This window comes from Eumetopias jubatus, unplaced genomic scaffold (genome assembly GCF_037043125.1).
Source record: "Eumetopias jubatus isolate StellerSeaLion01/CBP00866 unplaced genomic scaffold, mEumJub1_p1.0 scaffold_10, whole genome shotgun sequence".
NCBI classification, from domain to species: Eukaryota; Metazoa; Chordata; class Mammalia; order Carnivora; family Otariidae; genus Eumetopias; species Eumetopias jubatus.
The window spans coordinates 107,949,193-107,971,143 of record NW_028274816.1 but is presented as its reverse complement, the minus strand read 5'-3'; the positions used below and the strand labels follow the sequence as shown (position 1 = coordinate 107,971,143).

The 21,951-nt window shown below is 35.9% G+C and overlaps 1 protein-coding gene across 2 annotated transcripts in view; it reads left to right on the top strand.

Moving 5' to 3' along the window:
- SPAG9 (sperm associated antigen 9) overlaps positions 1 to 21,951 on the top strand; it is a 135,092-nt gene that overhangs the window by 36,047 nt on the left and 77,094 nt on the right. For both annotated transcript variants that reach the window (XM_028091365.2, XM_028091364.2), the window contains exons 2-3: positions 956 to 1,076; positions 19,899 to 19,969. In XM_028091365.2, the coding sequence (XP_027947166.1) occupies positions 956 to 1,076; positions 19,899 to 19,969 (192 nt within the window). The remainder of the gene's footprint in view (positions 1 to 955; positions 1,077 to 19,898; positions 19,970 to 21,951) is intronic.

The following is a 21,951-nucleotide window of genomic DNA, read 5'->3' as shown; positions in this document are numbered from 1 at the left end:
AGCAAGCTTTGACATGTGAAGGTTAAGATCCTTATTAGACATTCAAATCAACAGAGTTGTCCAGTAGGCAATTGGACATACAAATGTTTAATTCAGGTCTAGGCTTGAGACTGGACTAGAAATCTGGAGGTTGTCAGCATATAGTTAGTATTTAAAGCCATGAAACTGGATGAGATCATCAGGGAATAAGAGTAAACAATGAAGAGAAAAAGTTGTCCAAGGACTGAGCTTGTGAATGTTAAGAAATTGGGGAGAAGAGGAAGAACCAACAAAGAAGACCAAGAAGCAGCCACGAACGTAGAAGGAAAACAAAGTCCTGGAAGCGAAATTAGAAAAAATACATATTTTAAGGAGTGAGTGATCAGATGTCAGATGATGTTGATAGAACAATTAAGATGAGGACTGAGACTTAGTGATTAGATTTAATAATAATCTTCTTGACAAGAACAGTTTTAGTAAATTGAATTTGATTGGTGGAGTTATTTCTAGTAAGTGCTCTTTTTCTCAGGAATTTAAACTCCATAGTTCAGGTAATCTAAAAGGCTTTTTATTAACCAAATAATTGTTGAACAGATATTTATTGACATGTCATCCTTCTTTAGTTCTTCATTTGTTGTACATGTTCTGCATTATCTAAAAAACTGTCTTCAACTCAGATGAATATGCAAATATGCTAGTTAAAGGATTCATATATTTGGAGTAGGATGAATGTATTTTCTTTGAAATGCCTATTATATGAAGTGGAAACACTTCATAAACTATTTGGTCATGTTTTTCCTTCTATATTTGGAAGATTTTATAGAGAAACTAAAAAATCAACATAAGTTGCTGATTCTTAGATCTTTCTGAGTAGTTAATGCCTAATTGTCATTCTTGATACCAGGAAACACAGGAGTTGATAATGTTAAAAAAGTTTCATTTTTCTAATGAAAATAATGCTTTTCTTTTCTATTAGAAATTCATTGAATTTGAAGACTCTCAAGAACAGGAAAAAAAGGATTTACAGACCCGAGTGGAATCTTTAGAATCTCAAACAAGACAACTTGAACTCAAAGCAAAAAACTATGCTGACCAGAGTAAGTAAAAATTCTTCTTGTCATAAGTACACATTAAAGAGTGGGCTCTAATAGCACAATGACTCATCTTGACATTTGACTGGGCTTCCAAATATATGGTTGGAATGGTCGTCATCCCAGACTGAAGAGTGAGACCTGGAAGCTAGGTTCAGTTCTTTTTTGTTAAGATTTTCATGCAGTTCTGATGTCTGCAGAAATAACTAAATCAAAGATACCTTTAAGACTCTCTTCTTCAGGGACGCCTGGGTGGCTCAGTCGGTTTGGCGTCTGCCTTTGGCTTGGGTCATGGTCTTGGGGTCCTGGGATCGAGTCCTGCGTCGGGCTCCTTGCTTAGCACAGAGCCTGCATCTCCCTCCCCCAGCTTGTTCACTCCCTCTCTCTCTCTCTGTGTGTGTGTGTGTGTCTTAGACAAATAAATAAATCTTAAAAAAAAAAAAAAAGACTCTTCTTCAATTTAGCTTTCAGCTTTTGTAGTTAATATTATGCTATATCCATTATGCAGGATTCTGGGGTGTGTGCATGTGGATCATTTCTTCTGATTTTGATCCACTACACTAAGTTCCATAGCTTTCTGTATTGCTTTGAAATTTACAAATGTGATAAAAACGCTAGCTCTGAAGTATGCATAAAAAAATTACTGAATTCTAGGGACACCTGGCTGGCTCAGTTGGTAGAACATGTGACTCTTGATCTCGGGTTTGTGAGTTCAGCCCTACCTTGGGCACAGGGTTTACTAAAGAAAAAAAAAACCCTACTGAATTCTCTCTTTCGTTCTTTTCTAGTGGAAGACTGAGGGAGTGTAGGGGAACAGAATATCATTTTTCAGAATTATTTCATTTTTAATATAATTTCATCTTATTCTTGATTTAAAAATAACTATTGTTTCAAGCTCCAAGGATGATTTCTCTTTTTGGCTAATGAATTGGACCTAATTAAGTCAAAAGTAGAAAAAGAAATGGGGAGAAACTTCATGGCCTGTTTTCATGTTTGATTTGAGGAGGCAGAGAGCTCTTCAGTTTTCCCTCTTGGCGCTGTAAACTTTCAGAATCTTGGGAGCAGGAGATGACCAGCAGGCTTCCTACATCAACCATTAAGGCTACATAGTGACACCTGCTGTTAAAGATAGGAATTCATGGTGGATAACCTTCATTCATTACCAGGCTTGGAGTGTGTGTGATAATTGACTGTTCCCTCTAGTACTTTGGAATGGCCTAATAGAGCTAAACCTCGAATCATTGGGAATCTGGAGTTCAAGCATTATAGAATTCAAGGAAAACTCACATGACTTTAAGCAGATGTCATGGAAGGGAGCCAGTGGATGTTTGGTAACAGAAGCCAACCACAGTGGGACAAAATGAGCCATGTATCACGTCTTTGAACATTTAGGCTTGTAGATACCTAGAGTGCTCTAGCCTTCCTTTGTTCACATTGAATATATCAAATGACTTCTGTGATTTTACTATAGAAATTTAAGGTCTTAGAGAGCTGGATGATGGACTCCACAGTGCAAACACTAACAAATATATTACTAGAGTCACATTGGTATGAGTACCACTCATCTAGAGAAACAGTCTTGTGGCAGTTTCTAGTTTTTGGTACATTTCAAGAGTTGAGCATTCTCTATTCAAAGAAGAAAAATAGCTATTGGAGATAATATTTTAATTCTAACTTGATTGTGTTTTCATATCAAAGATTTTATAGTATTTTAGAACCAGACACTAAAGACACAGTTGACAGAACCAACCTCATTGTTTTACTTTATTGTATTTTCCTCTTGATTCCTGAAGAGTACCAAGTTTTGGATAAAGACTTTTTTTTTTTAACTTAGAAGGGAACTTCTTTTCTAGAATCCTTTTATAAATTAAGTAATCTGTTTCAATGATAAGGGAGATATTATAGGACGAATTACCTGAAACCATCTTTCTGACGTTCAAAAGAGATAGTTCTAGGGCACCTTGGGTGGCTCAGTTGGCTAAGTGTCTGACTCTTTTTTTTTTTTTAAAGTTTTTTATTTATTTGAGAGAGAGAGAGAGAGAGAGAACATGAGCTGGATGAGGGGAAGAGGGAGAAGCTGACTTCCTGCTGAGCAGGGAGCCCCATGCAGGGTTCAATCCCAGGACTCCAGGATCATGACCTGAGCCAAAGGCAGATACTTAACTGACTAAACCACCCAGGAGCCCGAGTTGGGCTCCACACTCAGCGTGGAGTCTGCTTCAGATTCTCTATCTCCTTCTGCCCCTCCCCTTGCCCATGCTGTCTCTGTAAACAACCAACCAAATAAATAAATAAAATCTTGATAACTGCTGCTTTTTTCACAAAGGTCACTAAATGGAATGAATTACTAATTTTTTTCACATACACTTTATCCCTTTTATTACTAAAATTTAAAAAATCTGTTTCCTGTTCCTTTCTTGTAAATGTAAACAAAATAAAGTAGGCTTTTAATTAAGATTTGTTACCCAGACTAGTGAGTCATATCCAGCTTTTTGGAATTGTTATGCTCTGTGGTATCTATCCTTTCATTTCTCTCTCAGAAGTACTGATTACTAGTGTTTTCCTTCTTAATTTAAAGTAATTTTTAAAAATAAGGTATCATTTAAAAAGGATTTCTAATTCTCTAGGCAAGGGATGAGGAAATTCTTCAAGTAGATAATGGTCTTTGAACTAAATTTAATCTGAAAACTTTATTTTTGTTATTAATACAATATCCCACCAAGAATTTCTCCTCCTGGGAGTTTGCCATCCCATTTTGAAATAAATCTTGTTGTCTAAATAATCGTTAAAAAACTTAAAACTGGGGTGCCTGGGTGGCTCAGTCGGTTAAGCGTCTTCCTTCAGCTCAGGTCATGATCCCAGGATCCATGGATCGAGCCCCGCATCAGGCTCCCTGCTCAGTGGGGAATCTGCTTCTCCCTCTGACCCTCTCCCTGCTTGTGTTCCTTCTCTCACTGTCTCTCTCTCTGTCAAGTAAATAAATACAATCTTAAAAACAAAACAAAACAAAAAAACTTAAAACTGTGGTTAATCAAAATTGACCATTCAGATGCACAAAACTCGTAACACTAAATCTCTTGGTCTATGAGCTGAGGCTGTAGTGAGTCTTCTTTTACTAATGCTTTGGAACTTACTCCCTTTTCCTTTGATACCTTGGAGTCTTTTACTCTCTTCCATCTAATTGCTTTCCTCTCTCTTCCTTCTGTTTTTCTTTAAGCCTTAACTGGGTATAATATGAAATCTAACTGTATCTTAAAATTTTCTTCCAAGTCTTCATTTTACCACATTTAAATATCTGAAAAAAATATGTTTGTGGGAGAAATGTTTGACTGTTTTTTTCATTTTACTTTCTTAGTTTTCCCTCCCTCAAATCTCTTAATATTAGTCAAAGCTCCTTATTTTTATTTTTTATTTTATTTTTATTTATTTATTTATTTATTTGGAGAACAAAGCTCCTTATTTTTTAAAAAAAGTAGTGGTAGAAGGTAATCTTTAAGTATCACCAATGCCTTATCCTTTTGGGAAACCAGGACTGGGAATATGTTTTTTAAAAGACGAAAACAAATGTAAATAGGTGAATGTCAGAGTATGTGAATTCTTTTTTATGTGATAAGCAACAGAATATCTGGACTATTTAATTTTAGTTCTGTCAGTTTTTTAAAAAGTATATCATATTTTTTGTTAAAGTCATTGTAGCGTGACATCTGTTTTTATTTTCATTGTCTTAAACTTTTAAAATGTTTTGAATGTTTTTTAGTGTTCCTAACATCTGTTTTTAAATAAACACTTCTTTAAGGCCATAGAAATTACTGATAATGATAATAGAGGAAGGATGGGTGCAATTTTTTCTCTTTAGTGCCATTTTTTGCATGCAATGTGGTAACAGTATCTTGTCCAATTTCCATGTTTATATTTGTATGTTAGAGTCTTTAATTTTAAGGACTGTCAGTTCTAATTGATACATGTTTTAGGGCACATATCCTCTTTAAAAAGTAGCCACAGTAAAAGTCCAAGTTCTCCTTTGAAGATGACTTCCTATGTTAAAAGCGGAAATTTTGGTTTGTAGTTACTTGCTATTTGAGAAGCAAGAAAACGTCAAGAAGTAGGAGCTGAATGAAGGAAATAGTTTGGAATCATCAGGTTGTATGATTTCACAATATTGAGAAGTTGAGTCTATAAAAATTTTGTTAACAGTTTTGTGGTCATGTTTGATTTTGGAGATATCTAATTGGTCTCTTTTCAAAATTTGAACTATGTAGGATATGTTTTTGGTTTTTCCAACATGAATGAAAGATTTTTAAAAATGCTGTTTATATGATTTCTTGTCTGGGAGTAACAATAACACTTCTTTGTAGTTAACATCTTGTGAGCCTTAAGGAAGAATCTGAAACATACATGGAGTGGAAAAAACAAAATTGTGGGGTGAGAAAGGCTTGTTGGTTCTTGACAACTATGGAAGGAGTCTATAATCAACCTTGCTATTTATGATGTGGCAGTAATGGGTTCTTTGTCACAAAATACTTTATATTCATTAGTTCTTTTGTATATTGAGTATTTCTATCTTGTAAGCCAAATATCTTAAATGAGTCAAGTAAATAAAGACATTTTAATATATTTAAAAATATTATACTACTGTATGCCTAGCGTTTAGCTTGGTAGAGAAGACTATGTTTGTAGTACAGAAGAATATAATATGGTCACTTCAGTCAAACAAATCAGTATTGTGGGGAAGAAGGTTGTGTATGACCTTCTAGTCTTTTTTTCCATATATACTGTGTTTTTATATCACTGCATTAGAATGTACATATAATTTTGTATCTTTTCCTTAACACTATTTCTCTTGCATAATCTTTATTCTTTTTTAAATGTCTGCCTATACTCATCATCCAGAAGCTATGCCATCTATTATCAATTCATGTTTTCTCCGGGATGTGTTTTCTCCTTTACTCTAGTGAGAATTATTTAATGGTCACTTTGTTTTTTTACCTTGGCTACTTGAAACTCAGAGAATGAATTTAGAAGTGCAGCCGTAAGGACTGATTTGGACCTTACCTGGTTGACATACTTAAATTGTTTCCTTTTTTGATCTATATTTTATACATATATAATGAATTATGTTCTGATAAGCTATCATCTCAAATCCTTTGTAGAAGGAAGGAATGAATCAGGTAAAAGTAAATATAGGTTAAAAAAAAACCCCACAAACTTCTGTTGGTTAATTGGGCATTTTTTCCAGTGTAGTGAATCATATTGCAGTGAATATTTTTTCAAACCTATAGATTTCTCTATATTTTGATAATTTTCTTAGAATATATTTAAGGAAGTAGGGCAAGGAAGATGAATATTTTAGTGGTTCTTGGTTTATAATAGTGTTTGGTCATTTTTAATGTGAACAGAATTGCAGAAGTATGGTTTAGTAGTATATTTCATTTTGTTTATTGTAATTTAAGAATTTGAATCATTATTTGCAGCATATTAGCACACGGAGCTGATATAGAACCATTTATTATTTGATTCTTAGGAAAACTTTCCCTCAAGCTCTTATTTATAACAGATGACTTTTCCCTTGAATTGTGGAGATGGTGGCAATGATTTTAAGGTACTTAAGGGCTCTTCTGAATCTGGCCTTCCTTTGAATGAAAATTCCTTTTTTAAATTAAGTGGAAAAATGATTTTGACAGTTGATGACATTATAATAGAGATTTATTCTGACATTTTGCTCTTTCCATCCCCCATATAACACTTACTTGCTTTTTAAATTTGCTATCAAGATCTTAGTCTAATAAAATACCTTGAAGTCTTTACCTTGAAACATATATTATTATTGGAAGGAAAACACTTCTGATTTCTTGGTCATAAGAATTAGCATATTGCTAGGTGGAAAGCATGGGGAGATAGTATAATCATTAACATTTTTTTTTAATTTTAAAGGAATAAAAGGATTAGAGCAGACTTCCATTTTGGGGATTATTTATAAGCAAGGTCTGTCTGTTAATGATGTGATTGATCAATTGAGAATTTTCACAATAAAGAAGAAAAAGTAGGTAATGGATATAGATTTTTAAGGTACCGGGTATAGATTCATACCAAAGTTAATAGTTGGGCTTAAATATTTTCTGTCACAGTTTTTCAAATCACTTAAAAAAAAAAATACCTTCAGTCGATAAAAAGCTTTATCAGCCCCTTTACTGTGCTTTGTGATTGGCAATATTAATATTCTGAAAATTTGAATAATATTGCAATAGGCCACTTTTTTCATTTTAATGTTTTCTTGTTAATAGTCCCTTCTACATTATTTTTAGAGTGATTAAAGTAGAAAACTGTTGATTTGTATTTTTGTTGAAAGCATATTTTTAGTAAGGCAACCTCAGGAGTTTCATATATCTCCTGACTTAAAAAAAAATGACAGAATGAGGGGCGCCTTGTTGGCTCAGTTGGTAGAGTGTATAACCCTTGATCTTAAGGTCGTGAGTTCAAGCCCCACATTGAGCATAAAGCTTACTTTAAAAAAAAAATTACAAAATGAAATTCATTATATAGAAAGTTACTTTAAAAAAGTTAACTTTTTTAGTCCATTTAACTTGAATTCATTGCTATATTAAGAACATCTGTATATTTAATAAACTTTATATATGGGTTTCCTTTTTTGGAGCTTATTTTTAGAGGGAAAGCCGAAAATTAAGCACAAGATAATTTATGCAAACAGTAACATTTTATTACTTCTGCTTCATTAGGTAATATCCTGTGTGGTCTTCAGATCTGTTTTATGTCTCATCTGTATTTGGACTCTTTCATTTCTGTAGTCTAGTGTTGTCTATTGAGAACCTTAAGGTTGTAGTTTATAATTAATGTCTAGAACTAAACTTTCATAGAAAATTAATTTTATTAGTAAGGGTGAAAGGATATGGTGATTTAGCTTAGAGAACAGAATAAAAATGAATGATTTGATTATTTCAAACATAAAGGGATAGGTAGATACCAAGTTGTTTTTCTGTAATTTTGGAAGATTAAATTCGAGAAAATGTTATTTGTTGATTTTGGTTGATCATGAGGAAGTATTTCTTGACCCTGAAGGTGATACATAGGAATGTGTCCTAGGGGAAAGCATGGACTCTCCCTCCATAGAGACTTTAGGTAGGAGAGTAGTCAACTTTCTGATGGTGGATGGTTTAGGTAACATCTTCAAGACAGAGACTAGGTCAGATCTCTATCACAGAGATTCCTTGAAGTTATTCTACTCTGTTTTCAGGATATGATCATCAATTCATGAAAATGCTTTAGCATTTCACATTGTGTCTTTGATTAATAACATCTATCTGTCTGAAAATCTTTTGAACTTTAGAGACATGGTGCAGGACTTAGTTGGCAGTGGAGAGGCTTTTATTGTTTTGATGTGGTTGTCTGAGATTTGTTTGCTCTTAAGTCAGCATTTGATTCTTACCTGTTGAGACTTCTGATGCTTAATTGTTCAAGGAGAGGCTTCCGAGAGACCAATGCCAATCTTCTGAGGCCAAATAACCATTGGATTATCTGCCTTCCATGAATAGTAAGAACTGATGATTCCTTTTGAGAAGGCAAATAATGAGTTGGACATGGCGTTCTAGCAGGTGTGTTTCTCTTTCTTCCCCCCATAGGCCTATCAGCAGTCTGATGGGGCAGAAGACAACAGAGATGGAAGGTGTTCCAAACTTGGCACAGGCCATCAATCTAAGGAGGTAAGCTCTGATTCTGAGCAGGCCGAGCAGGTGGCTCTTCCTGCCTTAATCATGTCGTCTTACTCTTTGGAAAGATGGACGGGAAGAAAGAGCATTTAAAATGAGGCTGAACGATCTCTATTAGCTATTAAAAGGGGACAAATTTGGATTAGTCTTTTGATTCTTCATTTTTCTTGCCCTCTTCCCCCTTTTCTTTTTAGATGCCCTGATTTGTTTGATTTTTTTTTTCTTCAGAATATTAGCAGGGTTTTTTTTTTTTTTTTTTTTTTAAAGAATGGCAGATTCGTTTATTTGTTGTTTTGGGATAGGGAAGGATGAGCAGAATCTTGTTTATTTCCAGTTAATCTCAGGTTGTGGCTAGTTTGAGTAAAATGGTAAAGTTTTAGGATTTTTCCTGAGATCATTTTTACATTTGGTTTCACATAGGAACTATTAAACAAGAAACGATCTTTTACTACACTTTACATATAATGCAACAATAATAGGTATAGGTTAACTTTATGGTACTTGAGGCTTTTGCGGATGTCTGCCATCCTTGCCCAGTTGGGCCTTTCTTTCCTGCTTTTCACTGACCCTTCAACTTTCCTTTTCTTTTCCCTTTACCAATTACCTAGTGGCATCTGGGACTTTGAAGAGATGGCTCTTCCCAGCATTTAAAAGTACTTCTCTGTTAAACACTATTTTATCTCATGTGACTTAGGCCTTGAGAAAGCGGGAGTCCATTGACTGTGTTGTGCTGAGTATTGTAAGTATTTTCAGAAAAGTGAGAGGTTATGAATTTGTGTTATATGATCTTGGTGGTTAACTTATATACCTAAAAAGATAATGCTAATATTTCAAATCACAGTAGAGGTAAAGAAAACATGAAATACAATCATAGATAGTTTCTATCAAGGTACTTGCTGGAGGTTTTATATTGGAGAAAATCATTCAGAAAAACATTCAGAAAATCATCCAGAATAACAAATTCATAAACTGTTTAAAATCACCATGGGGTAACATGCCTTTGATGATTTAGAATGCTTTCTGAGAGGATTTAATACATATTTATAAGCTAACGTATGAGTTAAAGTAACTCTAGTTGCTGTAGCAACCACACCACAAAATACATATATAATGACTCAAATGTTACATGTTATTTCTTGTTCATGTGAATATTAAAATGGGTGTTTCCAGTAGGTGGGTAGCTCCTTTGGGAGATGCAGGCTCTTTCCAGCTTCTGGCTCCAAGTTCATCATACTCACATTAAGGTAGAGGGGAGGAGAAAGGGAGTGGACAGTTGTGTGTGGAAGGTTTTTATCCGGCCAGGCCTTAGGAGTGGTGCACACAGCTTTTGCTTCTACTTCAGCGGCCATAACTCTATTAGAAACTAACTATTAGAGGCTGCGGTGTGCCATCCAGCAGTGTGTCTAAGGAAAAGAGGAAATTGCTTTGGTTAATATCTGGTTAGTCTTTGCTTTAGCTTAAGAGCTTTAGTAGATGTTGCATGATTTTGCTCAAGCGTTGAGGCAAGGGAGTGAATGTACCTAAAGCTTAGCAATCATCTGATTCTTCCTACTTGTGAATTATCGGAGGAAGAAAACAATGGCAAATTTTAATGAAAATATAGCATTTATAATGTGTGCTCTTATATAATCTAATTTTTAAATAACTTCAAGGTTACTCTGGCTGTTATCACTTTAAAACTATTCACTGCAGGGGCGCCTGGGTGGCTCAGTTGGTTAAGCGACTGCCTTCAGCTCAGGTCATGATCCTGGAGTCCCGGGATTGAGTCCCGCATCAGGCTCCCTGCTCAGCAGGGAGTCTGCTTCTCCCTCTGACCTTACCTCCTCTCATGTACTCTCTCTCTCTCCCTCATTCTCTCTCTCAAATAAATAAAATCTTTAAAAAAAAAAATAAAATAAAAAAATAAAAAATAAAACTATTCACTGCATATTCATTTATTCAACAAATATTTACTAAGTGTTGAGATTTTCTTTTGTTCTCTTATCATTTGATGTCTTTTCCTTTAAAAGATAGGTTACTATTAAATTAAGATGTAATTTGCTGATGCTTGTGTTAGGGATAGGTTTTGAATGACATCTCTCCCTTTTAAAAAAACCACACTGCATCTGGCTGGCTCAGCTGGTAGAGTCTGTGACTTAAACTTAGGGTCATGAGTTCAAGCATAGAGCCTACTTAAAAATAAAAAAATAAATATAATTCATATACTATAAAATCTCTCATTTTAGAGAATACAAATCAGTGGTTTTTAGTATATTCTCAAGGTTGTACAACCATCACAACGGTCTTAATTCCATCACTCTCACCGCTCCAAATAGAAACCTATACCTGTTAACAGTCACTCCTCATTCCCTGCTTCCCCCTAGCCCCTGGCAATCACTAGTCTATTTTATGTTTCTACAGGTTTGTCTATTCTGGACATTTCATGTAAATGGAATCATACAATATGTGGTCTTTTGTAACTGGCTTCTTAGCATAAGATTCTTCCATGATGTAGTATGTATCAGTAGTACTTCATTCCTTTTAGGGCTGAATAATACTCTGTTATATGGACATGCTGCATTTTGTGTGCCCCTCCTGCCCCCTGCCTTTTTAATTGCCTATATATTGCTAGTCTGAGAACCAGGGAAAAAAAAACAAACTTAGCTATCTGAAAGCCTATGTAGTTTTGCAGAGTGGGGTGTAACAAACAATCCCTTTGGGAAGATATCCTTTGGATTTCTCATTGGCGTCCTGGCTTGTTTAATTCCCAGTTCATAAGTGGGGAAGTGGATAACTTAATGTTTGGACCATCTTTGAAATGTTGTGGTTGTCTCCTAGTCATAGGTAATATATTTTAGTGTTCTTGTTTTGATTTATATAATTAGTTATCAATGATACATCTGGATATAACAATACAAAATAACAAGTTTTCTGTTTAATTTTAATAGAATACAGAAATAAATCATTTAAGGTTTCAAGTAAATAGACTGAGGTCAATAGGCTATAATTTATTCTTATGTTGGAGTCGAGAGGAAGATGGAAATGGATAATACTTAGGCTAGAGGAACTGATGATCATTTCTACAGGTTTAAATCTAATTTACATAGACATTTTAACCATGAGATAATTTGTCTGCATTTACTTTAAAATTCAAGGTGGACAGGGGCGCCTGGGTGGCTCAGTCATTAAGCGTTTGCCTTCGGCTCAGGTCATGATCCCAGGGTCCTGGGATCGAGCCCCGCACCGGGCTCCCTGTTCTGTGGAAAGTCTGCTTCTCCCTCTCCCACTCCTCCTGCTTGTGTTCCCTCTCTCACTGTGTCTCTCTCTGTCAAATAAATAAATAAAATCTTAAAAAAAAACAAAACAAACCATGGATGAAGACCAAATACATATGAGAAATATATTTAAAAAAAATATTCGAAGTAGACAGGGGCGCCTGGCTGCCTCAGTTGTAAGAGCATGCAACTCTTGATCTCAGGGTTCTGAGTTTGAGCCTCATGTTGTGTGTAGAGGTAACTTATATTTAATAAAACAAAATTTGAGGTGGATAGAATGTTTTAGTATCTGTGACTGATAAATTATGATAATACCCAGTGTTGATTATTGAAAATAGTCTTTAAGATCGTATGAACAAAAAAATAGAAAATATTTTAAGAAGGTGATTAATATAAAGGTGTTGAAACGTCCTTTTTAGAAGGAAGTCAATTTCTGATTTAGTGGTTAGGTTTTGTTAACAAGATACATGTGTTTATGTACTACAAATCTTTTTTTTTTTAAGATTTTATTTATTTATTTGACAGAGAGAGAGAGCAAGAGCAGGAACACAAGCAGGGGGAGTGGGAGAGGAAGAAGCAGACTTCCCTCGGAGCAGGGAGCCCGACGTGGGACTCGATCCCAGGACCCTGGGATCATGACCTGAGCCGAAGGCAGATGCTTAACGACTGAGCCACCCAGGCGCCCCTATGTGCTACAGATCTTATCTTGCCCCTGGAAAATTAGCAATGGGCATGAGGAATTGAATACCTTATAAATTTTGGAGAGAGTTTTTTTCCACCCAGATTTTATGAAAGTAAATGAACTGTACTATTCTAAGAAGACTTCTGGACTTGATCGAATAGTACATGCATATAGCCTTATAGTAAAGGTAGAAAATATTGTTCCAAATTTTATTTTGTACATTCATGAGATACATTCTCAGGTTAGTGAATTTTATCATATATCATAAGGTGATTTTAAGAATTATCTTCTTTAGTGGTGTAAAATAATGAAAATGAATGTGGAAAAAAACTATTATGTCTCACTTTTATAAAATAGTATATTGTCCTGGGAAATGCCTTATACAAAGTTATATTACTAGTTGTTTATTAGTTTTCAGATTTTTAGTTTTCCTTTTTGTATTGGTGTTTCTTTCTGAATTTCCAGCCTTTATAATTAAATTTAAAACATTTGGCACTAAAAGGGAATATTTGGGGCACTTTGGCTGGCTCAGTTGGAAGTGCATGTGACTCTTGATCTTGGGATTGTGAGTTTGAGCCCCATGTTGGGTATAATATTTATTTAATATTTACTTAAATAAATATAAAAAAAACCAAAAGGGAATATTTATATTGGAGGCATATAGAATGGGAAATGGTCTAATTGTAGAGATTTTGAAATAGTTGGAAGAACAGTGGATTTTAGTTTTGTCTTTTTGTGAATGATACCACCTCAGAACATTTTCCCAGTATTGTTAGGGTTGCTGGTGTATTTGTGAAATTTTAAAGACTGTCATTTATTTTTAAGTGGTTGAACGTTTTATTGGGGTCTTAAAAAGCATAGTTATAGATGAGAAATAAAATTGGAATACAATAATGATGCACCAGGCTAAAAAAAATGTAGGCTGCAATAAATTGCAGTCCATCAGTGCTGTCAATTTATATTTTGAGATGACTGTGTTCTATTTTTAGTCTGGATCTTTTGCTGAAAAAATAAAACTGGTAGTGTTAAATAGTGTAACAGGTAAAATACATATTTATATAAAAAGCTAAGACAGGTTTAAGCAGACTTGTCATTTATTTTGCATTGAAAACATAGTGGAAAGAGGTGCCCAGTTGGCTCAGTTGGTTAAGCATCTGCCTTTGGCTCAGGTCATGATCCCACGGTCCTGAGATCGAGCCCCTCATCGGGCCCCCTGCTCAGTGGGGAGTCTGCTTCTCCACTCATGCTCTCACTTTCTCAAATAAATTAAAAAAAAAAAAGAAAACATAGTGGAAAGATGGAAATCATCTGTCAAAATACAAGTCTGTAATATGCAGCAACACTCAATGGAAATATCTAACAGTACCGTTTTTTGTGGATTAAGGAAATTAACTTTTGTTTTTAGAAGAGATGATAAGCATTCAGGCTTATAATTTTAAGGTTGCTGCTCTTAGGAAAATAATAGATAGGAATAAACTGTGGCACATCTATACAAGGTAATATTATTTGGCGCTAAAAAGAAATGAACTGTCAAGCCACGAAAAATGGAACCACAAATGCATATTACAAAGTGAAAGAAGCCAATGTGTAAAGGCTACATACCAGGTGATTCCAGCTCTGTGGGGATTCTGGAAAAAGCAAAACCATGGAGACAGTAGAAAGATCACTGGTTGCCAAGGTTAAGGAAGAGGGGTGAATAGGTGGAGCGCAGTATGAAAACTTTAATGGTGGATACATGTCATTATATATTTGTCCAAATCTATAGAATATTCAACACCAAGAGGGAATCCTAATGTACACTGTAGACTTTGGGTATACTGATGTCAGTGCAGGCTCATTGATTGTAACAAATGTACCACTCTTCTGCAGGATGTGTATAGTAGAGGAGGTTGTAGGTGTGTCTGGGGGGGAAGGGTTATGTGAGCACAATGTACTTTTTGCTCAATTTTTCTGTGAACCTAAAACTGCTATAAAAAAATAAAATTGATTAGTAAAAATAACAAACAGGGTAAGGGGCAGGTCATGTGTAACCATATGTAGTTTGCATGTGCTAAATGACCTTTTTTGTGTGATGTACACTAAGAAAAAATAGATCATTTCTATGAAATTAGTAAATATATCTTGAAAGGGGTAGTTAGAAAATGGGTTGATTATCAAATGTTATTTTTGAGGCAAAAAAATATGTCAAATGGAAATAAATTAAGCAGAAACTCTAATGGGTTTAGAAAGCTGTGGGTGGATGCGTAAGGAATTATAGATAGGAATAATCCAGAATGCTAAGGGGAGCAAAGTAATTAGTAGAGCTTTTAAGGAATTTTTATAGATGAAGCTAAGCCAGTTTGAACAAAGGTCATGTTCATTTAGGTAAACATAGGAAATCTCTGGTAATTGTGGTGTATTGGGGTCTTATATCTCCTTTCCCACAATCTTGCTATTAAGTAGTACATAGCAGCAAAGCCATACAAACCAACATTGGTGAGCAAATTGCAGTAAAATCAGCGAGGTCCTATTTCTATAAGCTACAAGCCCAACTCTGTCCCAAGTCACTTGATAAACACTTTGTACGAAAGCTTTAAGCTTTTTTCCAAGATGATACATAATGATCCTTAGTTTCCTGTATTACTCTGCTAGGGTTCCCATGACAAAATGCCATAGAAATTTATTTTCTCACTGTTCTGAAGGCTGGAAGACCAAGATCAAGCTGCTGGCAGGTTTGGTTTCTTCTAAGGTCTCTCTTCCTTGGCTTGCAGATAGCTGCCTTCTCTCTCTGTCCTCATATGGTCTTTTTCTCTGCATATGTGGGGAGAAAGAGCTCTTTTTTTTTTAAATTAATTAATTTATTTTAAAGATTTTATTTATTTATTTGACAGAGATAGAGAGCACAAGTAGGCAGAGAGGCAAGCAGAGGGTGAGGGAGAAGCAGGCTCCCCACAGAGCAGGGAGCCCAATGTGGGGCTCGATCCCAGGACCCTGGGATCATGACCTGAGCCGAAGGCAGATGCTTAATGCCTGAGCCACCCAGGTGCCCCGAGAAAGAGCTCTTATAAGGACACCAGTCCTACTGGATTAGGACTTCACCTTTATTTTTTATTTTCATATATAAAAATATATATTTAATATCCTTCTGTTCAGTTTTAGGCAACATCCCACATCAGCACATATACACTGCATTCCTTTTAGCAGCACCTTTGTTGTATTTGAAAAACACATGTGTGCCAGGTGCTATTCCTAATACAAGCTCTAATATACTATCATTATTCCTTGATTATAAATAAGGAAACTTAGGCCCAGAGAGATTAATATATTCAAGGTAACATAACTTGGAAGTAGCAAAGTCACTGCATTGTGGTCCATCATATGACTATCATAATTCACTTCACCAACCACCTAATGACAAATTTGGGGATGGTTCCAGTTTGGGAGTTATTATAAAATGTGTTGCATAGAACATCCATTTTCATGTCTTTGGGCTTTGGTGTGTTCCATAGGGTAAGTAAGAATAGTAACACTGGAGGGGAGGGGCGCACCTGGGTGGCTCAGTCGGTTAAGCATCTGCCTTTGGGTCAGGTCATGATCCATGATCCCGGGGTTCTGGGATCTAGCCTGGTGTTGAGTTCCCTGCTCAGTGGGGAGACTGCTACTCCCTCTCTCTCTGTGCTGCGCCCCCCTCCCCCAAGCTCTCTTGCTTGCTCTGCTTTCTCTCTCTCTCTCAAATAAATAAATAAATAAAAATCTTAAAAATAATAATACTGGGTCAGAGGACATACACGTTGCTTATTTTATTAGATGTCAAACTACCAACCTTCAAAAGAGTAATTCCAATTTATCCTCTCATATTGCCCATCTTTTTTCTTTCTTTTTTTAATTCTTCAGTCTGGTAACATTTTTGCTCATCTCCCTGTACATTTTAATAGTGAATTGGCACAATTTGTTTGTAGTGCTTCTAGAAGTCTGTTTAGTCCTCTGCTAAACGTTGAACTCACAGAAGTTGTTGAAGAACATAAAGAATAATGAGTATTCAAGCCAGAGAAAGTGCTTATGTGAGTAGGTGCTCAGTGTGTTTGAACTGGAATTGGGTGGGGCTGCACACACAGTAAATTAATCAGGTCACTAACTCCTCCCAAAAGTTAACCACTACCCTGACTTCTGACACACCTAGTTTTAGATTAGTTCTGTATGTCTTTTGAACTTTGTGTTCTTTTGCTTCTGCTTCTTTCCCTCAGTCTCCTGTGTGTGAGATTCATCCATGATGTATAGCAATAATTTGTTCATTCTCACTGTTGAGTAGTGTTTCAGTTCAGGAGTATTTATCCATTCTGCTGTTAATGGACATGTGGTGTGTTTCCAGGTTTGGATTATTACAGATAGTGCTGCTTTGAGCATTGTTTTAAATGCCTTTTGTGGACACGTACATGTATTTCCTAGCAATGAACTTGTTTTGTCATAGGGTTGGTAAATATGCAACTTTATTAAATCTTGCCCAACAGTTTTCAAATTGGGTGTACCAGTTTTTACTCCCACCTGTAGCATATGAGGGTCCATGTTGCTCCATATTCTACCAGAACTTGGTATGTTGTGTTTCTCATTGTAGCTATTCTGATGGGTATGGAACAACTGTTGCATTTTGGTTTTAATATGTATTTCCCTGATGATTAATAAGGTTGGGTATGTATTTTTCTTGGCAGTTTGATACCTTTGAGTCATAATATCTGTGATGAGCTTTTTTCCATAAAAACAGAGGTTTTTTTGTTTGAAGTGAAAAGGAGTACCGTCTATACATTTTTTAACCCCAAGTGAAGTTTTAAAATAGACTCCAATGTATGAACAGATTAAAAGGGGTATTTCTTGAGAGGCAGCATAGCACAGTAATTAAAAACAGATTCTGAGCCTGGGTGGCTCAGTTGGTTAAGTATCTGCCTCTGGCTTGGGTCACGATCTCAGGGTCCTGGGATCCAGCCCTACATGGGCTTCTTGCTCAGCAGGCAGCCTGCTTCTCCCTCTGCCTGTCGCTCCCCCTGCTTGTGTTCTCTCTCTCTCTCTCTCTCTCTCTCTGACAAATAAATAAACAAAATCTTAAAAAGCCAAAACAGATTCTGGGCCCAGACTCCTCCATTAGGAATCCTAGTTTTGTCACTTATTAACTGTGACTTTGGGCCAGTTACTTAACCTCTATTTACTTCAGTTTCCTCATCTCTAAAATGAATGTAGTAATCATACTTTCATCATAAGGTTAATGTCAGGCTCAGATAATTTTGTTTATGTAAAGCACATAGGACAGTGCAAGGTATATAATAAGCACTGTGAAATTTTAGCTGTTATGAGTAATGGTGGTATTGGCGATATAAATTTATTTTATGAATTGATGTCAAGGTAGCTGACAAGAATAATGAGACTGTTGAGCACAAATTTGAAATGAGGTTTATGAATTATAGTTGCAGTTTTACTTTAGACTCAACCTTCATTTTTTTTGTTTTGGTTGTACAATATCAAGAAAATCTTGATATACACAGATGAACAATTACAAATAGATAAGGTTCACCCAGTAGTCTCAGGGTTAAGGTTTTAGATGAGTTTAATTGACAAGAAGTAGTAGAAAACATTTGTTGTGAAATTGTTAACTAAATATCTATTATTTGCTTAGATTTCCTGTGTTTAAATAAAAATCACAGAAGCAGCCCTAAAAATTATAGTTTCAGTACCTATTGCGTTATCACAATACACCTGCATTACAAGTTTTCTTATTATTGCTTTTAGCCACAGAGCTACAGTTTTTCTAATTAATGACATATTTTCAAGATATTCAAACAAAAGGTAGCAAGTAAAGCTACACAAATCAAAGATGAGTTTACTGGGCAGCACAAGTTCCGCGTTGTTTGGTGTTTGGTGTGTTCACATTACGTACAGGGAAACATTCCTGTGTGTGCTGTTAATAGTTCATAGTTACTTCTATGGCCATCTGTTCATAGTAGTTACTTCTACAGCCATCTGCCAGGGTCACAGGCTGTGGCTTACAAGCAATCTTGCATGCTTGCAGCCAGCAGACCTATACCGGCAGAACATTTCCAACTAATCGAAGTCTTTTAAACAGACCTAAATGAGTATCTTGACAGGCTCCTGTGGCACCAGCTTTATTTCTTCGCACCAGATTGTTTCTCCCTGCTCCTTAGGCAGTATGAGCTCCTCCGGGCTGGCCAGTCTCCCCTCTTCCTCACCACCATCATAGTTTTGTGTTCGCTTCTGGTGGTAACAGTGCTGCTCTTCACCATCTCTCTTGAGTACTGTAATTTAATTTCTTTGTGGTCCTGCTTGGACTCTGCCTTCTCCCAGAACCATTCCCCTCTGGTAGTGCCACTTCCTAGGAAATCCTGTCCTAACATTCTGTATCTCAGGATCTAAAACTTAAAAAAATGTATTACATGGTTGTACTCCGAGCGCTACCTCCAAATCAGTGCCACTCACAAACTCCATCAGCAGAGGGAGCTAAGTAAGAGGAGATGAGTCCCCGAAATGAAGCCCTGAAGCAGAAAAAGTACTTAACAAACAAGGATGTGTTCACATACTGCCCAGGAGTGAAAAAGAGCTTGAATATCAATATTAGAAATAAATGATTTGGGCCCAAACTCCAGCTTAAAACTTCTGTGAGGGGATTTATTTGTAAAATGTTTTTGAGTATCATGTTTAAAACCTATTTAAGGGGGATGACCTGATAAACATATGCATATTAGGAGAACCAATCTGATGTTTAGGGGATTTTTTAAATTCAGTTTTTCCCCCCTCCCTGAAAGTTTTATTTATTAAGGGAAGTGAAGAGAGGGGTGCCTGGGTGGTTCAGTTGGTTAGGCGACTGCCTTTGGCTCAGGTCATCATGATCCCTGGGATCGAGTTCTGTATCGGGCTTCCTGCTTGGCAAGGGGCCTGCTTCTCCCTCTCCCACTCCCCCTGCTTGTGTTCTGTCTCTTGCTGTCTCTCTCTCTCTCTCTGTCAATTAAATAAATAAAATCTTTTTAAAAAAATTAAAATAAAAAGGAAGGTGAAGAGAGGTCTCTAAGAAGCACTGAATCCTAAAGTTGCTAAGAATTATGGATAACCTATTCCAGGTTTTAAGGATGGAATTTTTTAAAGTAAATTTCTTATATTTTGTTCTGATTAAATGTATGTATCTTAATTTCAGTTAGCAGACTTGAAGAAAGAGAAGCAGAATTGAAGAAGGAATATAACGCATTACATCAGAGACACACTGAGGTGGGTTTTTGGGTTGTTTCTACCATGTTAATATTGCACTAAAGGAATTAACCTGAGAAGTTATATTTATATCTTTGAAAGTCAGCTAATATAATTCTTGGGGATTATGTCCAGAAAACATCAAATTTCATGTAGTGTTTACCTTGTTACCAAATGTTGACTTCTATTGTTTTTTTGTCTGGAGTTAACTATTCATGGATGAGAATTAGTGTGCCACAGAATAATGTTAATTACTAAGGCAGTTCCGATAGTTTCTTTTGCCAGCTAAGTACAAACTAATGTGTGTGTAATAAAAAGTATATATCATGCTAATAATGATAGAATTGATTTAATTTATTTTGTTACCAGTTGGGAAATGATGGATTGGTAAATTGTTGGTAAGAGTTTCTGTATTTATAATGCACTATAAAGGGCCTATTTGCATTAAGCCCCTAACAAATAATATAAACACAAATTGTGTATGAAATTAAAATGACCCTAAAACAGGTTTTCTGCATGAAATTTCAGTATTTTTTTTAACTTAATAACTCTAGTACATAATCTCTTCAAGGCAAATTAGAAAATGTACCTGAGCATGTTTTTAACCTTTTTATGATTCTCTGTGAGCCTTTCATATGCTGCCTTTGTTGCAGTCTCCTGAATGTGAAAATTGTTTTTGTGTTTCATGGTCAGTCTGGGGGCCACAAACCTCAATAAGGAGAATTTTCATAGACTCAAGCACTATTTGTTACATGAAAAAAATAGTTCCTCTTTTTTTCCCTTTCTCATCCAAATCTCCCAGGATACAGATGATTCCAGTCTTCAGCTTCCATTTTTTTTTCATTCGTTTGTGATCTCTTATCCTGCCTGTGGTAGAAACCTATATTGTTACTTTTAAGGATTTGCTTTGGAATAATATGATTAATACTCTCTTGAGTAGGGGTTGGAATTTCTGACATAGGAGGTTTCATTATTACTATCTTAGCTTTTGTAGTCACCTGTGAAGAATTGATATTCAGTGGTGGACGGAAAAGATTGGATACAGAGGTTTGGAAGCATGGAGCCCTGGGAAGACAGGAAGAGCTCAAACAGCAGCCTTGTCAGTATAAGAAAAATACCCACAGGACGCCTGGGGGGCTCAGTCGTTAAGCGTCTACCTTCGGCTCCTGGGGTCCTGGGATCGAGCCCCGCATCGGGCTCCCTGCTCGGCGGGAGGCCTGCTTCTCCCTCTCCCACTCCCTCTGCCTGTGTTCTCTCTCGCTGGGTCTCTCTGTCAAATAAATAAAATCTTAAAAAAAAAAAAAAACAATACCCACATTTTAATCAGATGGCAATCGGTATGTATTAAGACTGTTGAAAAATGATTGATGGGGCACCTGGGTGGCTCAGTCAGTTAAGTGACCAACTCTTGATAACAGCTCAGGTCTTGATCTCAGGGTCGTTAGTTGAGCCCTGTGTTGGACTCTATGCTGGACGTGGAGCCTACTTAAAAACGACAACAACAGCAAAAACCCACCAGAAAAACCCCAATTGATTGTTAAAGGCCAGTTGTTGGATCTTTTTACACCATATCCAGCCTGAACAACTGGTAGTGCTTCGCAATACTATAAACATAAATCTGGTTGGAGGAATGTGTTTATGTACTATAAGTAATTGATAGTGATGAATAATGAATAATCATTTTGTTTTTTCATTGACGTTCTAACCTTGGTAAAAATTGAGGATTGTTAAATTGAAGTATGTAAAAATGACCATAAATTGCATTTTTTAAAAAACCACTGTAAAGTGAAATTTCGTATTTTTTCATATTTAATAAAAATGAAAATATGTTCCTACAGAAAAAACCTGACATCTTAATTTCAAATAAAAAGGTATAATAATTTTTCTATACCTATTCCTTCAGAGAATGACACTAGGAAGAAAAAGCGATCTCGGGAAAATCTTAAATACCAAGTCAGAGTTGGGCCTGTCCAGTGACTAAGGCAGATTTCACTTATAGCACG